The following is a 21,904-nucleotide window of genomic DNA, read 5'->3' on the forward strand; positions in this document are numbered from 1 at the left end:
GGGGAAGCTCAATTTCGGCCTACATCATAAAATGTGTCCATTTATTTATACGTGAATTCTACTCTCCGTTCCTTTTCAAGAAAATGATCTGTGACCCTGTGGTGAGATAATGTAAGTCAGTCTGCGAACACAAGCAAATAAAAGATTAATTTGTTGCTAGTCACTTTCAACAAAGAGAGTGCCGCTAAGATGATTAGAAGAAGTCTCCAGTTCAACTCGGAACACAATGAGAGTTGAAAAATGCTCCCATGGATGCCTACACCAAAAGATCGGTGATTGGCTCATTTCGCTGTCAATCAAAAAGAGATTCAGCCTCTGACAGATCATCCAATCATCATGCAGAAAAGCTCAGCGTGGCCAATACCCACCCACTGTCCATAGACTCCCAGAGACGCTGAGCGTCCGACGGGAGGGACAAAACCAATGAATCAGAATCATCTTTTTTGGCCAAGAATGTGGAACACACAAGGAATTTGTTTCCGGTATAACACGCTGCATTAGTATCATCATAAACAAGGACATGACAAATAAGTATGGAAAAATAAGTATGGAAGGACATTCCGTAATGTAATTGGGCCGTAGTGCGGTGGTACCACCCAGTGACAACTGTGAGACAAAGTGCAAAGTATCAAGCAGAGCTAAAGTGGTCGGTGGTAGAATACAATACTATAACAGTTGTACAGTTGGTGTGGAAAATCATTGAACCATTTTAAAGTGACCAGTAGCAGTATTTGTAGTATAAGAAGTGTGCAATTGTGCAGATGTCCTTGAGCGCTTTAAAGTGTCTGGTGTGGTGGAGTATACATCAGTGACAGTGGTTCAAGTAAGTACAGAGCTGGAGCTACAATGATTGTAGCGGTAATGCTGTTCTACAGAGCTGTGCAAAATTGCAAAGAGCCACTATACAGGTAGGGCACCGTGAAGCTGCGGGAATGAATGAGAAGAGAGTTGCGTTGTAACCAGTAATAAGAAGCTGATTCGAAACAAAAGTTGAGCACGTTGTAGCGCATATTTAGTCAATGACATGTCCACACAATTGTACGTACACACATAATATTTGATCACTTACTTTTGACATTTTAGGGGAAACTGAGCTTCCCTTGCAGTCTTAGAGCAATCACCTCTGTTTGAGTACTAATTTACCTTAGATGTGCACTTTATAATGTTATATTGCTCTGTTTTGATTCCCTAAAAAGAGCTGTTAAAGGAGCTATTGTGTGACAAAATATTTTTTCACTGTTGTTGATGGACAGTAATATTGTGTGAGAGATTATGTGTGAATAACTGCTCCAAGTGAAAAATGTTCATGTAAAATTGAAAATCGAAATTGTTGTTTCAGTAAATATTTGCATTTTGCACATAGAAAACTGATCCATGATTCCATGTTGATGAGAGGATTAAAATAGGAAAAAATAGGACAAAAAATATCAAAGGAAATTTAGAAACGATAAAAAATGGGAGTAATTATGATTAATTATGAGTTAATTATGACAGTTGCGTTTTTAATCACGATTAAATATTTTAATCGTTTGACAGCACGTGTGTACTGTATAAATGTGTATATACACACACACACATATATATATATATATATACATATATACACAGTATATATATATAAAATGTGACGGGGGTCACAACTGTGACGGTCTCGAGCTCCACTTTGCTGCCGCCTCAATAAGACCAGTTGCATGGAGTGTGGCTTTTTCTTTCTTTTTTATTACTGAAACACAGTATGGCAAGAAGAATGGTGAAGTCGCATTGGGGTCTCGGACATCGGACACAACTGACCAACAGACAAGCACTATTAACTCAATAGATAAAAACTTTCATTCGACAAAACTTAAATAACGACACAAAAAGCAATGTGGACTCAGAACAAATCAGGGAACTAATTAAATACACAGCACCGTAAAAAAGGGAAAAACAAAGTGAAATATTGTCATTAAACCAGAAATGAGTCCGGACCGTCAATGAAATTCGACTTACCATGTGACTTCCCTGGTAGCTCTAACTGAGCTACAGCGGGAAGCTGGTGCCACACTGTGTGCTGTTGCGTCACTTCCGCCGAAATTTAATAAACTCAATATATCACTCCGTTACACACACACACACACACACACATATATATATATATATATGTGTGTGTGTGTGTGTGTGTGTCAAGATGTGAGGTGACAGCCATTAACAAAGCAGCAGAAGATTGTCTGTCTGTCTATCTGTCTTATCTATCGATCTATCTATATATCAGGGGCAGGTGTTGCAGATTTGCGACAACTAAATTCTAATCCCCTAATTAATCCACATTCATATTGATCAAGTGGTTGTTGCTGCTGATTATTCAATTAGTGCTGCAGAGGCACAAAGAGAGACACAATATTTTACGGTGTCGTTTGTTTCTTAACTATACATACATGCTTTGCTAAGTCGAAAATCCTCCTTTTTCTAACTTATGAATTCGCTGTTAAGTAATACACGTGGTATGATTAGCAAGTGATGAATGACCACCCTATGCAGTTAGATGATTAGAAGTCTAAATAGGCTTATTGAGACTGTGGTTACAACTGTTCACTCTGCTGTTTGTTGTTGTTGTTGTTTTTTTTACTCAGATAACACACTACAAACAGTATCCTCCCAACGTTAGCAAAATCTACTCCTACTTTGAATGTCGTCGCAAGAAAGGCTCCCAGTTCAGCGAAGTGGTGTTTTTTGGTCTCCAGTATTTATTGAAGAAATATCTCACAGGTACATTTACTGAAAAAAAACAACCTTATAATCATGGTGTGTAATTCATGTTTGATGAATGTTCCCTGAAAGTCATTGCAGCTGGCCAGTTCTATGTATTCTATTGTTTTTCTACAGGGCGAGTGATTACAGAAGAGAAGATTCAAGAAGCAAAGGTCTTCTACCAATTGCACTTCAAACAGGCTGTATTTGATGAAGAAGGCTGGAGAAAGGTTCTTGAGGTATTTCAATATTTATAATGTTCTGTGCCATGGTATTTCAAAGCAAAAGAAGTTAGTGGAAATAGAAATGGTCAAAAACACAATGTTCCTTGGCACAGTGATACACAATTCAATTGTTTAAAAAATGCATGCTATTAATGGCTGTAATACTTTGAATTAGGTCTATCATCGAACTTCAGCCATTATCTGGTGGAGACCCTTATGTCTGAACATGGTGTTTTGGATTGGATTGGATTTTGGATTGGATTGGATACCACTTTATTGCCAAATGTGACAGCACAGATGAAATTTCTTCCCTCTCAACATAAAACAAGAAACAAAAGGAGCCGCTGCGGGTGTCCGCAGCGCCATCAAAAGAAAAGTTCCCCAAAAAAAAAAAGACAAAATAATACAATACAGGGCGGCCCGGTAGTCCAGTGGTTAGCACGTCGACTTCACAGTGCAGAGGTACTGGGTTCAATTCCAGCTCCGGCCTCCCTGTGTGGAGTTTGCATGTTCTCCCCGGGCCTGCGTGGGTTTTCTCCGGGTACTCCGGTTTCCTCCCACATTCCAAAAACATGCATGGCAGGCTGATTGAACTCTCTAAAATTGTCCCTAGGTGTGAATGTGAGCGTGGATGGTTGTTTGTCTCTGTGTGCCTTGCGATTGGCTGGCAACCGATTCAGGGTGTCCCCCGCCTACTGCCCGAGGACAGCTGGGATAGGCTCCAGCACCCCCCGCGACCCTAGTGAGGATTAAGCGGTTCGGAAAATGGATGGATGGATAATACAATACAACACATGAGACATAGACAATCGTGCAATCTTAACCACTTTCCTGCATACACTTTGTCTGAAGCAGTTATAGATGGAAGAGGAGCGAATCAAGGTGTCCTTTTCACCAGTGCATCAAAGACGTCAATGCTGCAATGTGCACACGGCTCCTACAAGCTAAGCTTGAAAGCAACAAGAAGCTGTAGCATCCATTAACGAAAAAGAGAGATTGTCTCTCTTCTCCTCTCTTTGCTCCTCGAGAAGTCGCTTTTTACAAAAGTGGCTGTTTTTTTTCCTGATATATCTGCAATGATAAAAATGATAAATGTTACTTCGACACAAAGGAAGCTTTTATTTTAATAAACATGACATGCTTGGAAGCAAAAAAAACCTGCAATATTTACCTGTTTCAATATTGCACATTGATGGCCAATTGCACCGACTAGCGTGGAAAAATACGATTCAGTCTGTTTGTTCTTCAGTAGTTGCTTCAGGTCTTTCCTGCGCACCGCTGGTGATATAGCACCTCCATCGTGGCGCAACACTGCAACTGCAGTTAAAATACATAGCTGCCTTAAACAGGGTTCCCACGGGTCCTTCAAGTTAATAAAAATCCATAAAAAAAGAAATTGTAAAATTATGTTCTTAATTGTCCTTAATTTTCAGGGAAAGCTTCAAAAATCAATAAAAATGTATGTGTTCATAAAAATCTAATGAAATGTGTTCATTTCATTTGTGTATGTCATTTTCCCCACCCTTCCAATTACCGTAAATTCCAGGCTACAGACCGCACCTGATTAAGAGCCGCATGCTCAGATTTATGAAGAAAAATCAATTTTGTAATTATATGTGCCGCACCGTACTATAAACCGCTGGCCAATGACTAGGCGGGGGTTTGCTTCTGCGTCCCTGCCGCCGTGGAGCGGCTCCGGGTGAGGCGGCTGACGCGGTCCCCCGCTGAACCCCCGCAGAAAAAAAAGGCAACATTTCTTAAGGTTAAAATCTCCATATTTTTATGAGCATGATAAATGCATTTGCACAACGAAATTACGTTGAAACACATAAGAGGCCAGACAAAGAGAGATCTTGATGTGCATTTGCGTAATTACGAGGAGAAATACTGCAGCCCACTAGGCTTTAAATAGAATAATGCAAATTATATAAATGGGAAAAGATATATGAAATTATTTCTACAAAAAATGATCATCGTTGGCAGCTTTAGGCCCGATGCTGCGCGGCTGAAAACACAGGTAAAATGTGTTCTCTCGTGGCCGCTTGTTTTCAGTATGACCTTTTTTATTTACAGTCTGAGTGAGAGGCAAATCAAATGTCAAAGGGTCTTCGTCCATATTTATTATTTCATCTGGGCTGATGGAATTCTCCGCTATCTTTGTTTGTGTGAATGTGCGGAACGAAGCAAGTTTGTCCTCGTAATTGGGAGGGAGCTGCTGACACAACGTCGTGCGTGCCCTAATAGACAGGCTTTACCGTTTCATGTATCTATAACACCACGACGGCCCACCTTTAAAAGCTTGGATGTCTTATTACACTGGCTCAGTTCTTCTTGCCGGAGCCTCCACCTTCGCACCATCGACTCGTCTATGCCAAGATTACGGGCAGCAGCTCGATTTCCTTCTTTAACTGCCAGAGTGATCGCTTTTAGTTTAAAAGCTGCATCATATGCTTTTTGTCTGGTATTCTCAATGTTGATCAGGGTTAGAAGAAAGACTGAAATAAGGAAGTTGTGATTACTGGTAATCATACAATTTCATTGGACCCCTGTGTACTCCTCATTCATTTTATTGGTCGACTGTTGCCGGGTAACACATTTTTCCCCCGCTCCGGCAAAAAGAGCGGAAGTTGTGATTAGTCATACAATCTCATTGGACCTCAGTGAAAGACTCATTCATTTTATTGGTCCATGTTTTTCCCGCGATGGAATTTTTTTTTTTTTTAAAGCCGCTTCATATTACACGCCGCAGTGTTGAAAGTGTGGAAAAAAAGTAGCGGCTTGTAATCCGGAATTTACGTTAATAGTTTTGTCGGAAAATGCGCCTGGCGCCCTTCCCCCCAATCCCCGCTGTGGGCTACATGCCTTCCTGGTTTCCGCTCTGCTTTTCTCGCCGTCCCCGATCAGTTCCGATGATCACGTGATCACTTCGGGTCATTTCGGGCCAATTTTACAGACAGTATGTCAAATAAAGGGTGAGCTGATTGCCCCTAAAAATAAAGATGTGCCCTTCCTTTGGCAGCAATGATTTGAACACCAGCTCACTGATATGTGGCTTTCTGTTCATTAAATCCACTGTGAATCCCCTGCTCAATGGAGAATAGGTCCTTAAATATGGCTAAATTCGCCCTCAAAAGTCCTTAAAAGTCCATAAATAAAAAGCAAGTGGAAGAGTGGGAACCCTGTTTAAGGGACATCAATCGCTCAGTCAGCAGAGCCCGAGCTTTGTGCTTTGTTGAGTGATATCAGTTGGCCTGGCTCGGGGCGGCACAAAATTAGCTGGAGGTGGCAGCCATGCAATTGTAAATGCAGGGAGTACTCTCTCTCTCTTTCTCTCTCACTCTCCCCCATCTATCTTCCTTCCTTGGTTCCTTCCTTCCACTAGCCGCCACTGGTTGCGGGTGAGTTGTAACCTCTCCCTGCTGACTTTGAGTGAGAAGCCGGGTTCACCTGAACTTGTCAGCCAATCGCAGAACACATATAGAATAAGAAGCATCAGGCTCACATTCACACCTAGGGAGAGTATACAGTACATTACTCTACACACAGTACTCAGTGTTGGGTGTAAGGTGGCGTGTTAATTTTCGGTCTGCATGTAAACACTGTCACAATATGAGAAACATGTTGAAACTCAAACCCGAGTTCACAATCTCCTAACCTTCGAGAAGTCATATTTTTCTTTGCTATTTCGACCTAGAAAAGTTCTTGCACCAAGTCATTAAATGTCCACATCACACACCCCAAGGTTATCACACATTCAACCACAGAGATGATTTTTCAATCAGATGGTGTCCGAGTAGCTGGTACCGGTAATTTATTGACAGTGGAAAATCGTATTTATTCCATCTGACCTTTTTCTGGAAATGCTTTCTGTGTTGTTGTGCATAGGGTTAATTTTAGACCCAGGGTCGATAACGCCGTCCCTCGAGGGCTGGTATCTTGGATGTTTTATATGTCTCCCTCCTCCCATCACATCTGATTCAAATCATCAGGATTGTTATCCAGCTTGTGCAGAGCTTGCTGGTGAGCTGTTGCCCAATCCTGATGTAGATTCTTCAATGAACAACCAAACATGCATATTTTTGGAATGTGGGAGGAAGCTAACGTACCCGGACAAAACCCACGGAAGCAGGGGGATCACTGTGAGGCAGACGTGCTTACCGCTCATCCACCATTCTGACCTAGTCTCATGAAATCAAATACAAATATATGATCCTTAACATTTTTCCAAATCTATTTTGGTCAAAGGATAGACATACGCTGCAGTTGATCATTAACAACACAATTTAAATGAAAATGTGGACTACAGCTCCCAGAAACAATTCGTACCTGTCTCGCTGTGTTTTGTCAAAACTTTGCTTCGTCTTTTAAAGCATAGTGCTCTTGCATTGGACATTGTTATATTGTGCAAGTAAGTGGTTGTAATGTTGTAGGTGGTTGGTGTATTTTCTGATTTGGTCACCTCATGATCAATATGTTACCTTTGTGTCAGAAACACGATGGCCGTCTTCCTATCCGGATAAAAGCGGTGCCCGAGGGCAAGATCATACCCAGAGGCAATGTGCTCTTCACTGTGGAAAATACAGACGCAAGCTTCTACTGGCTCACTAACTATGTTGAGGTAATTGATGTTTACATGTGTTGCCTTTTGTCAGGGGTCACCAACAGGTAGCCAGATGAGTAGGTGGGGGTCCTGTTCACCAGGGATGGGACAGGGTGATTTCATAGGACTGTGAAAGAATTGATCGGTTTACAGTGTAATTCAATTGCAAAAGCCTTTAGAAATAAAATGTTGCGAATCATATTTGGATTTCCAACTGATGGTAATGTAAGAAATCATGAACAAGATCAGTGTCTTCATGTGAATTAATCATAATTTATATTCATTCATTCATTTTCTTCTGTTTATCCGAGGTCGGGTTGCAGGGGCAGCAGCTTAAGCAGGGAGGCCAAGACTCTCCCTAGCCACTTCATCCAGATCGTCCTGTGGGATCCCAAGGTGTTCCCATACCAGCCGAGAGACAGTCTCTCCAGCGTGTCCTTGTTTGTTTTCAAGGCCTCCTCCCAATAGAACGTGTCTGGAACACCATACCCTGAAGGCTTCCCGGCAGCATCCTAACAAGATGCCCGAGCCACCTCATGTGGCTCCTCTCAATGCGGAGGAGCAGTGGTTCGAATTTGGGCTCCACCTGAATGACCGAGCTTCTCAACCTATCTCTAAGAGAGCGCACAGCTACCCTGTGGAGGACACACATTTTGGCTGCTCACAACCAGGACCTTATTCTTTTGGTCACAACCTACAGCTCGTGACCGTAGCTGAGGGTAGGTACCAAGATCAACTGGTAAATCGAGAGCTTCGCCTTTCGGCTCAGCTTCTACTTTACCACGACAGACCGATAGAGTCTGCATCACTGAAAACGCTGCAACAATCTGCCTGTTGATCTCCCACTCCTGCCTCCCCTCACTTGTGAACAAGGCCCCAAGATACTTAAACTCCTCCACTTGGGGCAAGCTCTCATCCTTGACCTGGAGAGGCACACCACCCTTTTCTGATTGAGGACCATGACCTCCGATTTGGAGGTGCTGATTCTCATCCCAGTCACTTCAAACTTGGTTTTGAACTGCTCCAGTGAGAGTTGAATAGTGCACCTTGATGAAGCCAACAGAACCACATCATCTGCAAAAAGCAGAGATGGAATACTCTGGTCATCAAACCTGGCCCCAACAATGCCGTGGCTGTGCCTAGAAATTCCATCCAACAACGTTATGAACAGAATCGGTTAAAAAAAAAAAAAGGCTGCCTCACTGGAAATTAATGAGACTTATTGCTGGCAATTCGGACCAAACTGTAACAAGGGTCATACTAGGATCAAACAGCCTATACTTGGGCATATGGTAGCCCATACTCTCAGCGCATCGAACTATAGCCTATGTTGACCTGGTGGAATCCCTTATGTCTGAACATGGTGTTCATTATGGAAAATTCATCACGAGCATAGAAGTCCAGCAGCAGAACCGACTGGGTGGGCAATTCTCCTCAATCATGCCCTTCCAGGTGTCACTGTCATTGCCCACATCAGCATCAAAGTCCTCCAGCAGAATGATGGAATCCCCAGTGGGAACGCTCTTCAGCACCCCCTCTAAGGAAGGGTAGAAACCCTGAATTGATGTTTGGTGCATAAGCAAAAACAACATTCAGGACCTGTCTCCCCACCCAAAGGTGGAGAGAGGGTATCCCTTTGTCCACAAGGGTGAACCCGAATGTAACAGGCATCGAGCCAGGGGCCATTAAATAAACCCATTCCACGTCCCCACGTGGCCTCTTTGGGATATGCCCGTCCAGGCCCCATGGGTGTAGACACGACCACCAGGTGCTTGGCAACGAGCCCCGTTTCCAGGACTGGTTCCAGAGGGGAGCGCTATCCGGGCCAAGGAATTCAAGTTCCAAATATTTCATTCAATATAGGAGGTCTATCATCTGTACTTTGTTTGGTCCCTCACCCAGCATCTTTTTACAATGGTGGACCCTGTCAGGGGCACAAATCCCCAGTCAACTTAGCTCCTAGTGTCATTGGGACACACAAAGCCCTCTACCATGATAAATTGACGACTCAGAGAAGGCAATCATAACATATAATTAAAGTTACAGTCATACCTCGGTTTTCGACCATAATCCGTTCCAGAAGGCTGTTCGAAAACCGAAACCACGCTCTTTTTAAAAAAAGAATCTTTATTGAACACGTCTGCTTACAATGGAACTCTACACGAGGAAGCGTCACTTCCTCGTCTACCCGAGGAAGCGTCACTTCCTCGTGTAAGGAAGGCGAGACGAGTCAAGTGGCGCATTCAAGTGCGTTCAGTTTGGTCGAGAACCGATTTTCGGTCGTAATCCGAGGCATAAAAAAAACTCGAAATTTTGGTCGAAAACCGATTTGGTCGAGAACAGAGACATTTGAAAAACGAGGTTTGACTGTAACGTAAAAAAAATATTTCAGAAGTACTGGTCGCCCTTCGCATTATTTAGTACCCGAGAAGTATATCTCCGTTTCAACAAGGTTGGTGACCCCTTTCTAAGGGCATAATTGAAATCTTATATACTTGCAATTGGGATCCACCTATGCTGTCTGCTTTAATTTGTCCCATAACTATCCTATTTGATGACACCTTCTCATTGTTGGTTCTAGACAATGTTGGTCCAGATGTGGTATCCCATCACGGTGGCTACCATATCCAGAGAGTTTAAGAAGATCCTAGCCAAACACCTGAAGGCCACCTCAGGAAGCCTTGAGGGTCTTCACCTGAAATTGCATGACTTTGGCTACAGAGGAGTCTCCTCACAGGAGGTCAGCAAATCAGTTTGTCAATAGGTTGTGTGTAAAAATGTTTTCGTACTTACTTTAGTACCGGTTTGTGCAAAAAAAGAACACTTTTGTCAAGGTTTTTTTTTTTTTTTTTTTTTAAATGCTAAATTCTTCTCTGTGTTTTGGGCATATGGTTGTCTTTGTCCTATGCCTGATCCGGTCTTCGAGGTTTTAGAAGGCCCCAGAGGTCTAAGTCTGCATCTGCTCACACCTTGGGCCTGGCAGCTTGTTGTTATGTCCCTTCAACAATAACTGAGCAATAGGGCTGGGTGATCTAGATTATTTTGATTGGTATTGAAATTATGATAATTAATTACCAAAGCTCTCCTCCTCAAAACTATCATAACACTGCACATTGAACTGTTCATACTTGAACTTGTCAAGCACAAAATGACTTAAATATCAAATAGCATGTCCAGTTCAAGCCTCTTGCGTTTTCGTTCTGCTGCATCCACACATTTTACTGCATTGCATCTTTGCACAGATTCAAACCATGAATAAATGAATTGTCCTTATCGCTTTATCATATTTAACTTTTTTTGCTGTTCTGTTGTTATTTTCATAAGTCTTGGGACTTCTTGGGCTAACCTAGGACTTGGGGCATCATATTTTGTGCCGTATCATGTGGAAATGTGAGATGGTATGACAATAAATATTCCTTGAATCCTTGAAAACTCAACTTGAAATAAAACTCAACTTGAAACAAACAACAAAAAGTAACAAAATGAGGTAATAATATACTAAAATAATAGCAACTATAAATACAACGAAACTATAAATAAAAATAATATTTTCCTGATATGAGCTGTGGCCTCTTAGTTGTGTGGTACCCTGCATGCATGGAGAAGCAACTTTCCGTATAGATAAGAGTAGAAGAAGAAAGTTCCGTTTGAGCTTGATTACCGTATTGGCCCGAATATAAGACGGCCCTGATTATAAGACGACTCCCTCTTTTTCAAGACTCAAGTTTGAAAAAAGACTTTTTGAACACCAAATTAATTTTTACACAGAAAATAATAACGGTACATTTTCTTCTTCGTGACAGGGGTTCATTTTGGCCTCGGGAGTCAAGTTCAGCATTCGCCTCAATGATATCTGGCGCCATCTAGCGTCGTGAATGGGTATAATGTCTTAACCCTGAATATAAGACGACCCCCACTTTTTCAGTCTTATTTCAATGCAAAAAACACTGTCTTATATTCGGGCCAATACGGTAATATAACTCGTATTCACAGATTAGGAAGACTATACAGTATGTCTTTCAGTTTTTTTCTTTCTGTCTGCGTTCCTACAGCGTTTGTGTGTGAGTATTGGTTAATTGAAGCAATATCACTCCTGGAAGTGGATGCTGATCTTTTTTTAGCATGTCAATAGAATTTTACATTGACATTAGCATGAGCACCTGCAATCGGATATCTTGTCTCTAAATATAATGGAAGAAACCATTGGTAATTTTGTTCTTTTTTTTTTGTACCGGTACTTTTGTTTGACATACAGTATCTGTATACAGTCTTGATCCTATCTCGGTTTTGACACTCTCTAATCTCAATAATGTTTTGGTCTCTTGACTACTCCAACACTGTCCTGTTACATCCCCAATAAACCTAATAGCTGACTTTGACAAGAGGACCAGTTTCCCCTACTTCCTCCTGCCTAGCAATACTCTTCCAGAACCACAAGGCATAACCAAAAGAATGCATTATTAACTAGAGAGGAGGACTCATTAAAAAAAACATCTAAGTAAACTATATCTGCATATTTTGAAGAGCCACATAAGTAATTGTCTTATTTCTTTCATCGATCCAGTCTGCAGCTTTAGGTGGAGCTGCTCATCTGGTGAATTTCTGCAGTACTGACACAGTAGCAGGACTACTAATGGCTCAGCGATACTACGGATGTCCAATGGCTGGTTTCTCCATTCCGGCAGCTGAGCATAGGTAAAAAAAACCCACATCAGCAACTTGAGAACTGCTGTCTGTAACTTTTGTATTTCATGATAATATAGATACCCACAGGGTAACAGTTCTTTTCATGTACCACACACCTTTGTCAAGGTAACAACTTTAATCCAGTATTTACCTTCATTGGCGTGTGGGAAGTAATAAATACACTGTACTAGTGCATTTAGACAATATTAAGATCCCTAAAATGTCTCTCTTTCTCTGTCGATACAAGGTCACATAGAAATCAAAGGGGTTATCTGTAGACCTCTGAGACAGGACTGTCTTGACTCAAACCACAAACCTGGCCAAGAGTACAGAAGAAAATTCTGCTGCTAAGAATGTTCCACTGATCACAGTGGCCACAGTGCTCTGCCAATGGGCGGACTTCCAAACAACCAGGACTCTTACTCGATCTGACTGCCTGTCTGAACTCAGCAATCAGGGGAGACTCTGCAGTACAACAAATAAACCTTTGTAGACAGTATTTCATGATTTTCTGAATTATTTTTCTATGTTTCAGGCCACAAATATGAGAATTTACGAATGCTAGACTGCGATGGGGACAGTGTACGCTCACTTATGAATAAGCGCATGAGTATATTTACCATCATGTAATTAATATAATCATTCCTCAAATTAGTTATAAATGCTGCTGCTTTGCACAATAAAATCAATTACACACAAAAAACCCCCAATCCATAATGATGGGTAGAATGTTTTAATGACTGAAGAAATGGTATTTGACAAATAAAATGCCAGTTCTTCATTTCATTACCTTATTACAAATGCTATATGTAATAAGGTAATGAACATCATAAATAATTGGTTTTGTTTGCATTAATCTGCATAATGTAATCATTCTTACCACCTTTTGGCATGCTCCCCCCCCACCCCCCCCCAAGTCATCTCCAAATGTTAAGCCATCTAAAATGAGGAAAATGCTCTTCCTTTTCATACAGTACGATCATCTCCTGGGGGAAAAGTAGAGAGAAGGATGCATTTGAGCGAGTGTTGGATGAGTTCTCTTCCGGGCCCGTCTCTGTGGTCAGTGACAGCTATGACATCTTCAATGCCTGCAAACATATCTGGGGAGACAAGCTGAAGGAACGAGTCATGGAACGTGGCCAGGACTCGTGTCTCGTGATCCGGCCTGACTCTGGAGACCCCGCAGAAACACTTATTGAGGTAAATAAGGCAGCTGCTTTGACGCAATATTTCCCAAGCAGGCCCTTTGTATCGTCTTGTCAGTTGTTAAAAATATCATTTTTTGATGTGATAATAAGATCAGGTTAGGCCGGGGGTCGGCAACATGCGGCACCGGAGCCGCATGCAGCTCTTTAGCGCCGCCTGGTGGTTCCCTGGAGCTTTTTAAAATATTTGAAAATGGAAAAAGATGGGGGAGTGAAAATATATTTTTTGTTTGAATATGGTTTCTGTCGGAGGACAAATATTCTCAACATTTTCCAATGCTGTAAAAATATGTTGAATAAATATTACAATTCAACAATTCTGTCAACTAAGATTTGCGTCATAGCCTGCGACACATGTTTCTATTAACAGGGTGGGATGCCAAGCAAGTCGCTGTTGTAAGAAGAAATGGCGTTTCATGTCCAATTTACCAAGGGAACTGGCAAAGAATGGCAATCTGAAGGACCGAGAGAAGCATTTTAAAACTGTACACGTCAGCTTCGAAAGTTAACACGCTGCAAAAGTGCATCCTGTGCCTCGTTCATCTTAGCCACCGTTGTGGCTCTTGCTCATTATGGCATGCGTGTGTAAGTGCGCGCGTATGCGTGCGTGTGCGGTCACGGGTCGATCGTGGGAGGCTGGTTAATCGAAAAATAGAGGTTTGGTCAAAAAAGGTTGGGCCTCCCTGCTCTACAAGATGCACTGCAGACCAAGAATTTGGGGTCACATAGAAGAATGCAGAACAAATGAAGTTAGAGAAAAATTGTGCTCGAGAAAATGCACGGTTGTGCAGACTCAACGGGAGTGAGATTAGATACATGCATATAGTTTTGTTTGCTTTTAATATCTGAACCAACTTTGAAAAGGGGAGACGAGGTAAAAATAGGCAAGTGTGTTTCTACAAGTTTAACATTTACAGTTGTCAGCCCGGACTGCTCAGGGATGAAAAAAAATTAATTGGTTATTTTTCAGAGGCATCCGATAATAGCCTCTTTGTACATCACTGGTATTCTCCCACATTGTAAAAATACTTTTTTGTCTTTTGTCTTTTCTGGTTTTGACAAACTGCCCAAACCCAGTATACAGCCATCTTGTGTACCTCTGCGTCCCGCGTCCTAGATGCATAATTTTCCCGCGGGCCACACAGTTCCAAATAATGTGCGTTTTTGGGACACAAGGAAATTTCTCAGTCAAAACTAAACAAAAAAAACCCAACGTGGACAGTCTCAAAATTTATTTATTTATCATTGCATGTTTTCGTCAGAGTAGCAACATGACAAGTAGCTACCATATTTCATTTGATGATTTTTTTTGGGGGGGGTGGGGCACGGAGTGAACACTTCTACGGCCCCTAAAATCCAACCATTTTCTGATCTGTTCCTCCTCACAAGGGTCGCGGGCGTGCTTGAGCCAATCCCAGCTGTCTTTGGGCAGTAGGCGGAAGACACCCTGAACTGGTTGCCAGCCAATCGCAGCCAATCGCAGGCCCCTAAAATCCTCCATAACAAATACATTCAGTCAAAAAGTCCATGTGCTATTCAACTGTCCACACTTGTCTTTCATACCATTTATAACCATTCACGTTATTTAAGTGGATTTTTATGGCAAATGACGCCGTTTGAGACAGCACAGTCATTTTGAGGCATCCATTTGCAGTCTCCTTCAAAATTGTGGCCCATATAAGCTGATTTGTGGATATTTTTAAATTTGTCAGCCAATCTGAGAAGGGCTGCCCTGAGTAGAGGGCAAAACGAACGGGTTGAAGAGAGATGTTGAAAATTGAATGAGGTTATTCAGTTTTATTCTAATTTAAAGTTTTTTAAAACGGTCTATCAGTGATATCACAAACATTTTCCACATTTTTCTCTTGCAAAAAACCCCCTCAAATTTCTCTGGAACCCATCATTCGATTTTTACGTCTTTCTGCATTGCACTCAGGTTGAATTGGCCATTTTGACAGACTCATTTTTGTGACATCCTGTCATGTTGCGAGTCAGTCAAGAGCTGATCTTTTGAATGGGGTCATTGAATGATTATTTAGTCTTGTTTAGCCTGCAGCAGGACACATTATTGATAGCAGATAAATGATTTTTAACTAAAAATTGTGTGTCTTCTAGGTCATCAAGATTTTGGAGGAGTGTTTTGGATGTTTGCTGAACTCTGTAGGATACAAGGTGCTGCCTTCATACCTGAGAATAATTCAAGGGGATGGCATTGACCTCAGTTCAGTGGATGAGGTATTGATACTTGCATCACTGCAGCATTATGTTGTGTTGTATTTGTGCATCACTGGTCTTGGGCCAAAATCTATATATATATATATATAAAGAGAGAGAGAGAGAGAGAGAGAGAGAGCGGCTGGAAAGGCATCGGTTTGGCGTACGGGAGACGGTGGTTCGAATCCTGCTTGGGGCAAAAATGAGCACATAACACCATCCAACACCATGTGGGTCCTTGGGCAAGATCCTTCACGCTAATGCCTACCTCATACAATGATGAGAGACAATAAAAAAATGAATGACATGCCGGCTCAGACTTCACCCGGCCAAACAAGGTCTGCGTCAGGTGCTGGGGAACCAGAGCACCTTGATGAAAAATAGGCTACTGGAACAAAGCGGAGATGGGCGAGATGCGATAACATTGCTCTGTTGGAATGCTACTACTCAAGCAACCCTAGTCAGAGGGGTTACATGCTGAGAATGTGGGTTAAATGGTTACTTCGAAACTCTCAGTCACGGTTGACCACGAAACAACGAGTAGCTCAGTGTTCCAACATCCACAAATGGCAACTGCAGTCACAACTTGAGATTGATGAGGTATAACGCAGGTTCCATGGTGAAGGGCCCCAGGCTGCCAGATCGGAGAAGGTCATACCAGAGATTGGGACATCTGCATTCATTGGGACCCCCAATGAATGCAGATTGATTGGGACCCCCAATGAATGCAGATGATGAGATTGGGAGGCCAGCCCCAATGAATGAAATGCTGAGCGAGGCAGCAACTGACCTGAAAGCTAAGATCATGGCGAGAATGAAAGCTGGGCAACCTAGAAACGGATTACAACGGCTCTGTGAAGTACCACCTGAAAGTCTCATGGAAAGTGTGAATGCAGCACTGAGGGCGATCCCTACCGTAACGATCATGGAAACCAATGAGCTGATATACGCTTCAGCATCAGTGATCCTAGAGATGCTTGGCTATAAGAGCAACCATGGAAGCCATGAGATTCGTTACCCACCATGGAAAAGACGGTTGGAGGCTAAGATCAAGGCGGCTCGGAAAGATGCAAGTCAATTGACGGAGACCCAGAGAGGTGTGATGAAAAGGCCGATACCCGAGAGGTACATCCAGATGACCATACCTGAAGCACTCGAAACTGCCAAACAAAGGCTCCAAGCCTTGTCCAGCCGCCTAAAGCGGTACACGAAAGAGAATGAGGCCAGACAAATAAACAGGCTGTTCGCAACACAACCTGCGAAAGTGTACGCTCAGTGGCAGGGTCCTAACAACAGAGCTGACCCACCAAGACTGGAAACTGAAAGGTACTGGAAAGGCATATGGGAGAAGGAGGTTGCACATAACAGCAGTGCACAATGGCTGGTGACCCTGAGAGAGGAGCACAGCAACCTCCCTGAACAGAACCCAGTTACCATAACAGTGGCAGACATACAGGAAAGAGTCTCAGATATGAAGAACTGGACAGCACCAGGCCCGGACATAGTCCACACCGACTGGCGAAAGAAACTCACAGCACTCCATGAGTGCCTAGCAGCACAAATGAACCAGCTGCTGAGGGATGGGACTCACCCAGGATGGCTAACCGAAGGGCGAACAATCCTGATCATGAAGGATCCCTCAAAGGGTGCAGTCCCATCCAACTATCAGCCAATAACCTGTCTCTCCACAACATGGAAGCTCATGTCAGGCATCATTGCGGCCAAGATAAGTGGACACATGGATAAATACATGAACGAAGCACAGAAGGGCATTGGTAGAGATACCAGAGGAGCCAAACATCAGCTCCTGGTTGACAGAACAGTCGCACAAGACTGCAGGTCCCGACATACCAACCTGTGCACAGCCTGGATTGATTACAAGAAAGCCTATGACTCGATGCCACATACATGGATCACTGAATGCTTGGAGTTGTATAAGGTGAACAGGACCCTAAGAGCCTTCGTTGCAAACTCAATGAGGATGTGGAAAACCACACTTGAAGCCAATGGCAAGCCACTTACCCAAGTGTCCGTCAAATGTGGCATATACCAAGGTGATGCACTCTCCCCACTGCTGTTCTGCATAGGACTGAACCCCCGAAGCCAAGTAATCACCAAACAGGCTATGGATACCACCTCAGAAATGGAGCTACGATCAGTCACCTCCTCTACATGGTTGACATAAAGCTGTATGCTAAGAGCGAAAGGGACATGGACTCCCTGATCCACACAATCAGGATCTACAGCAGCAACATCGGGATGTCATTCGGGCTTGAGAAATGTAGTCGGATGGTGACTAAGAGAGGAAAGGTAGTCCGCATTGAAGGGGTCTCACTCCCTGAAGGAACAATAGCAGACATTGAGGACAGCTACAAGTACCTCGGTATACCACAAGCCAATGGCAACCTCGAACTGGCAACAAGGAAAGCGGCTACGGCCAAATACCTCCAGCGAGTGAGGCAAGTCCTAAGAAGCCAGCTCAATGGCAAGAATAAGACCCGGGCAATAAACAGCTATGCCCTGCCAGTGATCAGATACCCTGCAGGAATAATAAGGTGGCCAAAGGAAGAGATTCAGACCACGGACGTTAAGACCCGAAATCTCCTAACCATGCATGGAGGGTTCCATCCCAAATCCAGCACCCTGAGACTGTACGCAAGCCGAAAGGAAGGAGGCCGGGACTAGTGAGTGTGAGAGCCACTGTCCAGGATGAAACATCCAAGCTCCATGAATACATCAAGGAGAAGGCTCCAACGGATGACGTACTCAGAGAATGTCTCAGACAATGGGGAACAGAGGATGAGGCGCTGGAAGAGGGACCATCATGGGAGGACAAGCCCCTACACGGGATGTACCACCGGACCATAACTGAAGTGGCTGATCTCAAGAAGTCCTATCAGTGGCTAGAGAGGGCTGGCCTGAAGGACAGCACAGAGGCACTCATCCTGGCTGCTCAGGAGCAGGCCGTGAGGTGGCAGGGTGTCCCCCGCCTACTGCCCGAAGACAGCTGGGATAGGCTCCAGCACCCCCCGCGACCCTAGTGAGCATAAAGCGGTTCGGAAGATGAATAAATGCATGAATATATATGTATATGTACATGGATAAAATATCCATCCATTTTCCGATCCGCTTATCCTCGCAAGGGTCACAAGGCAAACAGAGACGAACAACCATCCACGCTCACACTCACACCTAGGGACAATTAACAGTGTTCAGTCAGCCTGCTATGCATGTTTTTGGAATGTCGGAGGAAACCGGAGCACCCGGAGAAAACTCACACAGTCCTCGGGGAGAACATGCAAACTCCACACAGGTTGGCCGGAGCTGGAATCGAAGCCTGCACCTCTGCATTGTGAAGCCCACGCGCGAACCAGTCGACCACCATGCCACACACACACACACACACACACACACACACACACACACAGAGTCAGAGTGAGAGCAAGATTGAGAGAGATATCAGCGATACTACGGATGTCCAATGGCTGGTTTCTCTACTCTGGCAGTTTCTCTACTCCGGCAGCTGAGCATAGAAAACACATCACAAAATTGAGAACTGCTGTCTGTAAGTTTTGTATTTAATGATAATATAGATACCATGTGGAGGAGTTTAAGTATCTTGGGGTCTTGTTCACGAGTGAGGGCAGGAGGGAGCGAGAGATCGACAGGCGGATCGGTGCAGCGTCTGCTGTGATGCGGACTTTGTATCGGCCTGTCGTGGTAAAGAAGGAGCTGAGCCAAAGGGCGAAGCTCTCAATTTACCAGTCGATCTACGTTCCAACCCTCATCTATGGTCACGAGCTATGGGTCGTGACCGAAAGAACGAGATCCCGGATACAAGCGGCCGAAATGAGCTTTCTCCGCAGGGTGTCCGGGCTCTCCCTTAGAGATGAGGTGAGAAGCTCGGTCATCCGGGAGGGGCTCAGTCGAGCCGCTTCTCCTCCACATCGAGAGGAACTAGATGAGGTGGCTCGGCCATCTAATTAGGATGCCTCCTGAACGCCTCCCTGGTGAGGTGTTCCGGGCATGTCCCACCGGGAGGAGACCCCGATGACGACCCAGGACACGCTGGAGAGACTATGTCACCCAGCTGGCCTGGGAACACCTCGGGATCCGCCAGGAAGAGCTTGAAGAAGTGGCTGGGGAGAAGGAAGTCTGGGCTTCCCTCCTAAAGCTGCTGCCCCCGCGACCCGGCCCCGGATAAGCGGCACAAGATGGATGGATGGATAGATACCAACAAGGACTTGTTCTGTGATTATTATTTTGAAAAGCTTTATGGAAATGTGACAGCTCTTTTCATGTACCACGCACCTCTGCCAATCTAACAATTTTAATCCAATGTTTACCTTCATTGGCATGGGAGAATTAATGTAATGAATGCACTGCACTATGGTATGTGCAGTGCATTTAGACCAGGGGTGCCCAAACCTTTTGGACCGAAGATCGACATTTCGATCACCAACCTTCTGCGATCGACCCGTTACCGCGCACGCACATACACACGCGCATGCCATGATGAGCAACAGCCTGACACGGAGGCATGCAACGCACTTTTGCAGCCTGTTAACTATCGTAGCTCACACGTACCGTTTTAAAGTGCTTCCCTCGGACCTCTAGATTTCTATTCTTTGCCCGTGCCCTCAGTGAATTGCACACAAAACAAACTCTGAATGAGAATAATGAAAACGATAAAAAAGAGAGCGCAACGGCTCTGATCACACGCTGCAATTGCAGAACCAGTTGAGTGTGAATGACAAATTTCCCTTTGGGGACAGTAAAGTATATGAAAAATGAAATCCTAGTGGGCTTTAGGCAAGAGGTGGGGCACACCCTGAACTGGTCACTGAACTGGTCACATGCCAATCATAGGACACTTAGACAAGTTTTTAATTAACCTACCATGCATGTTTTTGGAAATGTAGGAAGAAAATCCATGCAAACACTGGGAGAACATGACAACTCCTCATCGGAAGGCCGGTGCCCAATTTTGAATCCATGATCTCTAAACTTTGAGGCAGTTGTACAAATTTGTTTTTCAGAAAGTTCGTTGAGATGAAGGCATCTTAAGAAAAGTTTCTGTCAGGCACTGCACTGTATTAACAAAACAGCTACTGATGAGCAGCAAGCAGGTATTTCAAGCTGCTGGTGTTTCTGGAATCTCAAGAACCCAGTGCAGGATTAGGCAGCCAGAACAGAAAGCAGCGAGAAAGTAGGAAGCTTCAGTTTCAGCTGTTTTCCCCCTCTAATTTGTAGTAAAAACAAAACAACTGGTGGCCGTCTTCCAGTTCTATCTTTGATGACGTTTTCTGAAAATGTATTTTCGTGACAACATCTGCAGTAGCTTCAAGTGCATTTTTGCGCACGATGAAATGTATGCCACTCTAGTATCTGCCTTGGTGGTTTTCTGCAGATTCTTCACAAGCTGACTGATGAAGGCTGGAGTGCAGAGAATGTTTTCTTTGGTTGTGGCAGTTCTTTGCTCCAGAAGCTCAACCGAGACACACTCAGTTGTGCCTTCAAGTGCAGCTATGTGGAGACCAACGGCAAAGGGGTGAGTAGAATTGAGGTAATGGGTTTGCACAGTTGTAGCAACTAATGTGATGATGAACTTGTAATTCTTGAAAATGTTACTAAAATTCAAGAGGTCTTGACTCATTTTTTCTGATCGAGCTGAACCAAAAATAAACGCAATACGGTTGAACCCTTTATAGGACCATAAAGGAAAATTCACTTCATAGTCTGAGGAGAGATGGCCACATGAAAACCGTTTTTGTCATTTTCTCTATCATGACCATTTTTAAAAGTAGGGAACATAAAAATGTCAAGTGTTGCATGAATTAAATCAAGCTTCATTTGTTGAGCACCTTCTGTACATTAAGTGTAGTACGGGGTATTTATCATGATCAAGACTTGTATTCCAAACAGTAAAAGGGGGATTGTTTAAAAACATGGTCTGTGCTGGACATTTTTCAGATTTTTTATTTTTTCGAAGTGAACACATTAGTATGACAACAGGGGGCGGTTTTGCGCTGACATCCGTTTTCCCGCAATAATATCTCTTCCCTACCTGTGTGTATGTCTTCCAGATGGACGTATACAAGCAGCCAGTGACGGATCCATCTAAGGTGTCAAAGAGGGGTCGTCTATCGCTGAGAAGGAACTCTGATGGTCTCTTCGAGACCGTAGAAAGGGGAGCCGGCAAACCGGAGGAGGTGAGACCGATCTTATAATGATGTTTGTGGTATCAT

The 21,904-nt window shown here is 43.6% G+C and overlaps 1 protein-coding gene across 2 annotated transcripts in view; it reads left to right on the forward strand.

Moving 5' to 3' along the window:
• nampt2 (nicotinamide phosphoribosyltransferase 2) overlaps positions 1-21,904 on the forward strand; it is a 30,857-nt gene that overhangs the window by 3,545 nt on the left and 5,408 nt on the right. For both annotated transcript variants that reach the window (XM_086118265.1, XM_086118267.1), the window contains 9 exons: positions 2,610-2,745; positions 2,863-2,966; positions 7,441-7,569; positions 10,133-10,291; positions 12,116-12,246; positions 13,212-13,437; positions 15,558-15,677; positions 21,067-21,207; positions 21,743-21,868. In XM_086118265.1, coding sequence (XP_085974391.1) covers positions 2,610-2,745; positions 2,863-2,966; positions 7,441-7,569; positions 10,133-10,291; positions 12,116-12,246; positions 13,212-13,437; positions 15,558-15,677; positions 21,067-21,207; positions 21,743-21,868 — 1,272 coding nt within the window. The remainder of the gene's footprint in view (positions 1-2,609; positions 2,746-2,862; positions 2,967-7,440; positions 7,570-10,132; positions 10,292-12,115; positions 12,247-13,211; positions 13,438-15,557; positions 15,678-21,066; positions 21,208-21,742; positions 21,869-21,904) is intronic.

The sequence above is a fragment of the Hippocampus guttulatus genome, chromosome 8 (genome assembly GCF_054856545.1).
Source record: "Hippocampus guttulatus isolate MCC_2025c chromosome 8, RoL_Hgut_1.0, whole genome shotgun sequence".
NCBI lineage: Eukaryota > Metazoa > Chordata > Actinopteri > Syngnathiformes > Syngnathidae > Hippocampus > Hippocampus guttulatus.